General features: G+C 39.5%; 1 protein-coding gene across 1 annotated transcript; it reads right to left on the bottom strand.

The window, feature by feature from the left end:
- Window positions 1–565: 565 nt before the first annotated feature.
- On the bottom strand, window positions 566–10,427 carry samsn1b (SAM domain, SH3 domain and nuclear localisation signals 1b). Its single transcript, XM_018691024.2, is given in 14 exon segments — window positions 566–936; window positions 1,317–1,410; window positions 1,412–1,468; window positions 1,574–1,774; window positions 2,541–2,692; window positions 2,946–3,078; window positions 4,743–4,856; window positions 7,070–7,464; window positions 7,546–7,681; window positions 9,102–9,199; window positions 9,477–9,557; window positions 9,758–9,798; window positions 9,986–10,029; window positions 10,309–10,427. Coding segments are annotated over 11 exon segments (1,602 nt in total). The 5' UTR covers window positions 9,532–9,557; window positions 9,758–9,798; window positions 9,986–10,029; window positions 10,309–10,427; the 3' UTR covers window positions 566–769.
- Between the last annotated feature and the right edge of the window lie 280 nt (window positions 10,428–10,707).

Raw genomic sequence — 10,707 nt, 5'->3', positions numbered from 1 at the left:
AGTCCAATTTTTGTGTTTTGTGCTACCTGGCAAATGCCAGCATAATAACATACTAAGATGGTGGTTATGGTAAGCATTATATATGCTTGTTGACATATTTCCAAGCAATATGTATTTTATTTGCTAATGTTTACTCTTGTTTTGCTTCTATTTCTATCGCTTCTTCTACTGAATTTAGCATGCTTACCAGCCACCCCCAGCCCATCCTGTATTGTAATACCACTTTGTGATAGTGAGTCACTGTAGTGTCCAGTCTGCCCTCAGTCCAAAGTGACAGGATGAAGAAGTAGCGCTGCCCAGAGTGTATTCTAACCTCTTGTAGATGCAATGATGGCTGAAAAAATGGCACATTTACTTATAATAAAAATAATTACTTGTTGGAGCCTTAGACTTTTGTACTATTAAAAAAAAGTCTAATTTTTCACTTACTGCGAGTAGAGTACAACTCAACTGTAATGTTGTCCTGTGCACAGATGGTGAACATTTACACACAGCGTGGGGTGATTCTGTCTGATGACTGATAAAAGCCATATTAAAAATATAATTATAATAAAAAGAAAATAGATTCATAAAATATTTTATTACAGGAAACATATGAACATATATCTTACAATTTACAGATGCATATCCAGTTTGGAGTTGAAGGATTAGCAGTGGGAAAGGCTGAACATGGACATTTTATTGTACATGAGTAGAAATTACACTTGCAGAAAATAAAAAACAGCTTTTGATTCACATGTCAACTCAACAGCACAATGAGGAATAAAACTCATGAAGCTGTCATTACAGGCTGTTCAGAGTAAAAGTGAAGGTCTGCATCCTCTGAGCCATTGTCAGGGCAGCCGGAGTCTCTTGAGCAGTTGTTCATGTCTGACTTCATGTTCTTACCGGGGGTATCGGCCTCCTGATTGGCCTCATTCTCCAACTGACTATCAGCTGTAAATCAGAGAAGATAGGTTGGTTGGATGTATTGTCAGAGAGTTGAATAGATGAGCAGTAAGTAATCCTTTACAGCTATTGTTCTTGTGCATTAAGGCTGAGCAGCCTATCTGTCTGCAGCTAATGTCCTCATGTATACTGCTCTATTCTCAGAAACGTTCTTTGGGGTTATCCTGTTATCCTTAACCTCTTTAGCTCTCCTCTTTAGTGGCCTGGATACCCTCCCTGTCTTATCTGCTTGAGGTGTAATGTCACTTGTCCCTTTTCCTTTCTGAATCCAAATGTCTCGGTGTATCTATTTCTAGTTTTATCATGTCACAAAATGTGCGTGATGACCCTGTCCTTGGATGGCCTTTTCTGTGTTTCGCATTACTCACAGCACAGTTGCTGCAGGGAGTTGACAGCAGTGAGCAGGCGATGCCTGTGCTCTGGATCAGTCACATTCAGCTCTATCAGGTGATGCTCCCTCAGCTTGCATCAAGTCATCTACTGTTTGGTAACCGTTCTGCTGCAAAGACGAGGAATACTCCTGATAAAGCAAGTGGAAAAAAACATAATTCAGAAGCTGAAGGAACACCCTCTTGTACTGAAGATGATTGTTGCTACAGAGTCCAAAACAAGTAAAATAAGATACCTCCAAACTGAGATGCTTCAGCACTTCATGGACAGTTGATTTTTGTCTAACTTTGTGGGTGTGTCTTTCCTCATGTGTCTCAGGGCTCTCCTCTGTTAGTACATCTACATAAATGAACTTGAAGTTTCCAACTCTGCCATTCAGTCTCCCTGTCCATATTCCCATGGGGGGCTTAGCTATGATGTCAATCACATCTCCCACCTAAATGAAAGTTTAAATGAATTTCATTACATGTAATATTAAGGACCATGTACAAAAACTGCATACAGAGATACTTTGTACCAGAACTTAATACTTCTCAGCACAGTTAATACACCATAATTTACAGCTTTCATATTTCTGACAGCAGATTCCAAGGCAAGATACATTAAGACTAATACAATGAGGAAAACCAGCCATCAACAAGACTAAGAGTTTACAGCTCTGTAAGCTGTATAACACAGCAGTGATGAGCTACATGCTATATCTGTATGCTAACATGTGACAAGGACATGATCAGATTGTTATAGTCACCATCTAGTTTAGCATATTAGCATGTATTTACAATATCACCAAACACAAAGTAAAGCTCAGGCTGATGGGATACTCATCTGGGAGCCACAAATGTGCTAAATGTGATGGCAAACTATCAAGAGTTAGATATTTCACTTTGAAACCACAAATGTGAATGGTGACACTAATGGAGAAGATATGGAACACCTTCTACCCCAGAATTTAATCTCTGGGGACCATGAATGTCTGTACAAAATGTCATGGTAATCTATCCAATAATTGTTCAGATATTTCATTATCCATCAAAGTGGTGGATCAACTAGACCAAAAGTTAGTAACATAGCCATCCCTAAAGCAACACCACTGAGATGGGGTAAAAAATTCTATGGATATTGGCCAACTGACTGTCATCCTAAATCTTTTAGTAGTCCGACCCCAGTATGACGTAGCCCGTAATACAGTAAGACTTGCTTACCTTGAGTTTAAGGGATTCTGTGTCATATGGACTTGGCACATAATCTGTATGGACTCTAGCTCTGTCACAGAACTGTCTGGTGTACGACAGATCTTCCTCCAGCCTCAGACTGCCTCTGTTGCTGGAGCAGGTAGACCCACTGGTGACTCCACCTGGAGAACAGCACACAAAAAACAGAGTTCTTTACAGGGTCAGCTAATTACTATGTTGAATTCTTCCTCTTCCTGATTGTCCACGTCACTAACACAATAGTCTGAGAGGTTTGTCAAAGGTTAGAGAGGCTCTGCAAATTAGTGCCTTTAAAGTGGAGCAACAGGACTGTAGGAGAAGTGCCAAACAAGGGTTGCATAATTTATCAGGTTGTAGTGTGAGAGTGCACTTGGTTCTGTGCCTGAAGGTGCTTACTTGAGGAGCTTCGTCCACTGTTGAGGCTGTAGAGGCTTTCCAAAGAGTTATTGGACCGCCTGTATCCCTTTGTAAATGGTTGCCCACCACCAGTCTCCTCCTTTGCTGCTTCATTTTTCTGCATGTCTCCATTCTGCACAATGAAAACACCAAGTCACATTTTTTATTCTCTTTTATGCTTTTTGCTCTGTGTCACTTGTTATCTTCCACTACAGGCAAACAAAAGAGAAAGCTAACCAACCAGAAAGTTGAGTCAGAGCCCTAAGCTGCTGTGTTTGATTCCTCATGTGATGGAGCAGCTCAGTATCCCAGTTTATGCAGGCACACGCAGTTCTTCTGGCAAGCAAAATACTTAATCCTGCAAGAGTTGCCTTGCTTTTTATAGCTGAGACCTGGGAGGTGTGTGGTGAGCATAATCCCCAACTACCAGTGTTCACCTTTTCACTTCCTGTTCCTGTACAGGCACTTTCACACAGTGGACTACATGAGGTGTAAGATTCTGAACTAGATGCACTTAAACCTCACTGGTATGCAGTTTACAAAAGATATCATATGATTGGGTTCTAAAATTGTCAGGCAGACTCTTCTAAAGGAATAATTAGGTTATACTTTAAGAGCTCAAAGTAGAAAAATTCTAAATCTCCCTTCACTGATGCTTGTAAATAAAGGGTGTTGGCAGGCTCTATTTTACTCTGAATTCTTGGTCTGTTTGACTAAACTACATATAGTATTCTGTATGTCACCTGTATATTTCTAAAAATGCCCTTAATGTTTCAAGAGGACAACCAGCCACATACACACATTGACCATATGCTTTCTGAATGGAACACAGTGGACCAGTTCTAAGAAGATGTCAGAAACAGTAGTGGTTGAATGGTGAGCAAACAGCACTTCATGATACATCCTGCATTTATTCATGCATTAAATCATCATGAATTTGTGTATTTGTTAACTATGCGTTTTTTTATTTATTACAAAGTGTTACCAAATTGTGACCATGAGTCCCATCAGCTATTAGGTGATAAAACTGTTGCAATACAGTGACATCTTACTGACATGGATCCACATATCCACATATGTGTAACATATGTGTGGGCTCAGTCTGTACCTGTGGACAGTTACTGTTGAGTGTGGCTGTTATTTCTGTTTTTGTTTTATTCTTTGTTGTTGTTGCTGTTGTTGTTGTTGTGGTTGTTCAGTATTTTGTCTAGAGGGAAAGAGGAACTAGGTCATAGAGAAAGGGTTATGACAGACAACAAAGGTCCACTAGCCAGGAATTGGTTGCACCATTAAGCCATTGGATGCTGTTTTTATCAAAATGCAGATCACCTGCAGTTCTATGTATACATGCATGCATGTATTTCTTGTTAATGAGCAATAGGAAACCATGATACATAACATGCTAATTAATCAGTGTGACTACTGATGCATAGATTGCAAATGTCAGTACTGTGAACCAAAAAAAACATATTCATTTGAAAAAAACACTTGTAATTATTATGAAAATATATTTGAAAATATTAATGGGTGGATAGTTATATTGTGATGAAACTGAATGAAATTCCCTGTTGTGCTTTAAGTGCTAATTTCAACACTAGCGTGTAAAGCCCCTTCTGTAAAACAGTAAATGATAGTTTGATTGATAGTTTGCAGCCTGGCAGAGCAGGTGTGGGGCTGACAGATGTGTCTGGTTGCTAACAGATGTTGTTTCATTAGGTGTGAACCACGGCAAATGCAGGGTGCCATGAACTTCACACTGGCTGTATTAACATAAGCTTTGTGGGGTGCATGACATACGATGACGCCTGTCAGAGCTCTCTCTGGTGAGGCCTTGACGTAGTCCCTGTCACTCTGCGATGAGGCCTCCATTTGCTTTGCCTGCAGCCTGGATTTGGCTGGATCCTGCTTTGGCTTTAAAAACAAAACGCACTGTAAACAGAGTGCTCCTCCACAGCCACCCAATAAAAACAATGTAAATTTTCTATATAAACACTGGATTTGTTGTGGTGTGGAGGATGTTAGAGAAAGCTAAATTCCTAGATGGACAAGCTGGCAGATAGAGGAGGTTGGTTCTCTTACCAGACAGCTTCCATTATCCTGTGGTTTCATTAAAGGCGAGTGCTGTCTGAAGGCGTCCAATCTCCCAAATCTGGTCAACTGTTTGGGTAAAATCGAGATTAAAATGTTTTCTAGTGACAGATGGCCATATTGTCTCTCTCTCTCTGTGTGTGTGTGTGTGTGTTCTCCTGTGACCCCACAACAAAAACAGTGTGTGTTTATCCCTGTTTATTTGTGTTCTGAAATTAGGTTAACCCCTGGCAGCAATACAGCTAGATTTGGTGTATTTTTTAAATCCTGTGTAAAAATATTGTATAAATTGTATTTGAATGATCATGTTGCGCTGATCTTCTACTATTAACTGTGTTTCTTAAAAACAGTATTTCAGTGAGAAGGTCACTGTTACTTTTGCCAGTAATTATCCCATCCATCCCATACAGTTTATCCCATCGTGCTGAATTTTTAAGATCTGCTGATCTATAGTCATATATTTTGTCATTAAAGTAGAGACAGCATGAAATCAATGATTCACTCCCCACTGGCTGGCCATTAGCTTCAGTTTAGCAGTCATTCAGCACTGCTCTCAGAACATCTGTTACACTGACTCTTGGATCAATTCCCAACATTGACCGTTACCAAAATGAGGCCTCACTGTCACACACTGAGTGTTTGGATAAACAATTTACACCAATGGATTTATTTACTGTTTGTAGTGCATTGTTTCCTATTTATAGTTACAGCCATGTTAATGCTAATTCTGAGGCAGATGTTTTTGAAATGTAACAGTCTGGCAGGTCAAAGTCCTGCCTGTTTGCAGAAGTCTGAAATCTGAGCGCAGTGTTATAATTTCACCACGACATGTAGCAGAGGTAAGAGAAGAGTCAGTCTGGCTGACTGCTGAGCTAAAGGTTCACTGGTTGAGATTTGTCACTAGAGAGATGATGAACACGAGACTGATTTGTGAATACTGTTATAGTCCCCAGGGATGTACAATGAAAGACTGGTGATAGGTCTGGCTATGTGAAACTTAGAGCTGCCTAAAGTCAGCTCTACTTCACTCTGAATTCTGGAAGCTTATTGTCTACTAGATCTCATGAATGGAGTTGGTTATAAGTTCACTCCAAATCAAAGCAACAGAAGCCAAGATATTCTGACTTTAAACTCCAAAGCCCTGGGATCTTATACCTCCCATAATACAACTTAGTAGCATCCTTTGTTACATACAGGTTTAAAAATCAGTAGTCTCCAAGCCCAAGTTGTGATATTCAAGAGATGTCAACCAAGTTATTTTCTCAGACTTGCTCTCCCAGAGCCACAGAAGTGCCCCTCTAACTGCATCACTTAATTCATGTGAAGCTCCTTGATGTGTACCTAAAGCTGCTACTTGCTTCCTGGTTAGATATGTTAGTGTAATGAAAAATGAATAATGTTATAAACCAAACTTCATATGTAAACTCTAAGGAATATCAATGTGAAGCATCAGCCAGTTTTAGCAAGATGCTCTATAGTCTGATTCTGATATCATTAGATAGCAGTTTATGAGGCACTAGTGCTGCTAGAGGCTTAGAATGAATCTAAGCTGTAAAACCTTTGGTTCAGAATACCATAAAAGCAATTTAAAAAAAGTATTCAATTACTGTTCAGTTAGTCTAATGCTCCCCAAAGAGCTCTGAGGTGCAATTAGAAAGCTAGGCCCTGCATAGCACAGTTTAATGACACTTTGGAGGTCTGAGAGCAGGCTAAACTGCATCAGCAGAAAGGGTTAGACATCAGAGATTATAGCCCTGGTTTCTACTGTACCTTGGCACAAAAATACTGTAAATGCTACAAATAAAATCAATGCTAGACAGAAGCAGTGAAAAGGCTGGTGTAGCAAAAACTTCCAACATCCAACAAACATCCTCCTAAATAAAGCCAATGAGCCAATGAGAGCAAAGCTGAAACACTTTCAGTGTTCATATAGGCACCCCACTATTGTTTAGACAGACATGAAAAATTGTGAACTTGTCCTATCTGTTAATCTGGTCTCAGTTGATTGATGTTAATAATACCCAGGTATATCTTACCATGTTTTGTGAGAGGTGCAGATCCGTGATGGAGCGGATCATTTGAGGGCGAGCTAGATTAGACTGTTTGTTGTCCAGTTCTTGTATCAAACTCTCGAAACGATCCCACTCTGTGGTCCGAGGCAGTGACAGGGTGCCGCCGCAGACCCATAGGTCATGTCGAGGTTGGTGACAGGTGTGGTAGAAGGGAGCCCAGGGTTGTGAACACTCAAATGGGCTCCACGGATGATTGCCAACTCCATGGCTCCAAAGTCCTTCCTCTTCTGAATATTCATGGTCTTTGGCCTGTTGCTGTTGTGGTGATGGAACAGTTTTAGGGGACCTCTGTGTTTTCCTCCCCAGGCCAATACAGGTTAGCACTGGATTGTTGTTACTCAGCACATCTGCCAAATGATCTGAAGATGAGGAGAAATTATTTTTGATAATCACACAACAATGCAGCTTCTCCAACAGGTTGAAAAACACCACCAGCTCACCATTATTCTCAGATGTGTTCTTCCCTTTTCCAGCTCCACTCTGATGTCCCTTCTTTGCTTGCACCAGACTCTGTAACTTCTTTATTCTTCTTTTGGTGTGTATTGATTCTGCTGTGTCAGCTGCAGTTTCACTGCCCTGAAATGAAGGAACAATATGTGCAGTGTGCACACAGACAGCATCAACTGCATCAAATATGGCACCATAAAAACTTTTGTGTTTTCTCACCACTGCATAGTGGTTTTGTTTGTGAATGATCTTCCAGTGCCAATAAACTTCAGTGTGTGTTGCTTTTGTTATATAGAATTCACCATACTGTACTCTACTCAGTAGTGGAAGAAGTATTCAGATCTTTCACTTGAATAAAAGTATCAGCACAACTATAAACTATGTTTCCTATGACTGTTTTGTCATTGTAAATGACATTATTGGATTATTGCCTCCATCAGTGTGTAAATAGCATTTTAATGATGTAGGTGGTAGTTACTTTTCAGATTAAGATTTGATTTTAAAAACCACATCATAATCCTATGAGGCAGAATCCATTGTTCTAAATTAAAGCAGGGGTTCCCAATCATTTTAGCAGTGTCTAATTTAGATGTCTTGTCAGCACATCACGGTTTTAATAAAAATAAAAATGAAAATAAAAAAAACAAACAAAAAAAACTATACAATACCTCTCGATACTTATTTAAAGGATCTGAATACTCTGCGTATATTAAAGTTAAAGCATTAAATCTGCTTTTTTTTTTTTTTTTTGCTGCACTATCTCTTGTTCCCTTCTGTCCTTGCTGTCCTGTTGTGATGTTCCCATCTCAACTATCAGCTGTTGGCATGAAAAGCATCAAACAGTACAAAATCCAGGTGTCCCAAAGAACACAGGACAGATATAAAAGGGCCTTATAAAGGAGATTAAAGATTGTAAAGCAGATTAAAGTGAACAGTGGATCTGATTTGGCTGACATACAATTGACCTCCCTCACGTTTACTTCACGTTCACTTTTTACCCTCTGTAACCTCCCTACAAACCACATAAATATACTGAGTTAACTTGAAGGTTTGGCCAGAATAAAAATTAAATGCATTCATGCATCTAATATGGTGTTTTTATTAGCACCCTGCTGTGATTTAATCAATTCAGTGTTTTCTGTTACATAAGCAGACTGTGGAAAACAAACAAAGATAAACAACCACTGTCATTTCCCTCACGTGCACTAACACATGCACAAACATCCAGGTATGCCAGGTATCTACGTGGCCATGTGTCACACGAACAGTCATGTGGGCACAGGATTACAAAAGACTAAACTCTGCAATCTCCACAGCTTCGCAAATAATTATCATTTGTGACACTAATGTCCACGTGGGAATGACAGGATCTTCTCATTTAAAGCATGAAAGATGCCAATATTACCCACCATATTCATCTGTATGCACTAGCTCCAGTCCAAAATGTGATTTATTCAGAGAACAGGGTTATGGATACTGTTACTACTATACAATAGTCATCATTATGTGGCTCTACTGGAGGGTGAAACCTGCTGTAAGGTGGTTGTACCTGAGCTGGTAGATCTGTCTGTGTCCTGTTTGAGTTCACCTCCTTCACTCTGTCACCTCCTGTCAGCATGTTGCTCTGACTGGGAGCCTTATGTGTCTCTGTGGGATCAATCCACACATATCAGATAATGCTTCTAATTTCTCTCTTAATGCATACTATATAATGTCAAACATAAAGAAATGCAATTTGTGATTTTTCATTTATGCTACATATCAGGTCAATAACACCAATTTTCTTCATTATTTTATACCTGCCTATACCACCATGCATTCACTCTGACGAGTTATCTGCTGAATCCACATCAACCTTTTTTTAGTTTAATCTCTAACCTTGTATAAGTGCTCATGTTTTGCTCATGTAGACATATTTCTTTACCTCTGTTTGGGACTTTCTTTCGATGAGATAAGTCCTTATTGTCAGCAGATGACATCCAGCAGGCATGATTAATGTCTTTTTCTACATTAGACAAGGTGGAGGGGAAGAAAAAGGAGCAGGTGACAATCTCTCACACTGTAGTCGTATACAGAAAGTTTCAACATGTAATATAAGATCAAGATGAGCAGGCTGAAGTTAGTTTTGCCTGAAGTCTTAACCATCTGTAAGAAAGACGACATTACAAATGTAAAGATCAATGATTGGGATAATTTTGTACAAACCTAATGTCTCATTGTCCAACTGTGATTGTGGCACACATGACCTAAAATGACAAATGGAAATGACAAATGCTTTCATTTCCTAATGGAAACTAAGTTGATTCTAATGAGTTAAAGAAGGGCAAAGAAAAACACAACCACAGACAATCAATTTAAATTATCATTAGGAAATGCAGTGAGGGCTCATTAAAAAAAACATATCAATTAAACAAGTCTAGAAAACTCACATACCTTCTATTGTTCCATTTTAATTTGATTGCATTCTGGGGTTGGTGCTTGGGGAAACACAGACAGATACAACACAAGCAAAATTAGAGAGGAAAGAATAAAAAAGAAAAGAAATTCAAAGCTAATGGGATACACTGGCCATCAGCCATAGTAACTATGCTTACATACATTGTATATGTAAGAACACCTGCTTAACATCATGTTAGCACTGACACTGGTCGTAGCATTTAGCTCAGAGAGTTGGCTCTGTGCCACATTACAACCTCTAGCATGGCTGTGTGTGAAACTGCCCACTATATCCGACATCAGTGAGATAACAAACTTACAGAACTGATGGATGGATCTGAGCCACCCCACTCAGGCTGACACCTCAGGAGACCAGGGCTGCACTGGTACTTGGGTAAGACGTCCCTGAATGTTTGGCTGTAGGCTGGTTCATATATGCTGTCTGTGGAGCCCTCCTGAAAAAAAAAAGAACAATCAACAGTTTGCATAGTGACAGCAGCCTAGTGTAAACACTACAGTGCACTGATTCACTCTGTTCAAACTTTCAGACTAAATCAGCCTGACTGCACAATATAAAATCAATGAAAAGCTTTACACGAGGGGCAGGTGAGCATGTCGTCTAATCTTCTAATCTTTGGCATGTACACTGGTGTAATTATTCTACATGTACAGCGTGTCACTCAGGCATGTATAATCAATATCCATCACTCTTTGCTTTA

Source organism: Lates calcarifer, linkage group LG20, assembly GCF_001640805.2.
Source record: "Lates calcarifer isolate ASB-BC8 linkage group LG20, TLL_Latcal_v3, whole genome shotgun sequence".
Classification (NCBI taxonomy): Eukaryota; Metazoa; Chordata; class Actinopteri; family Centropomidae; genus Lates; species Lates calcarifer.
This window is presented reverse-complemented; position numbering and strand designations above follow the sequence as displayed.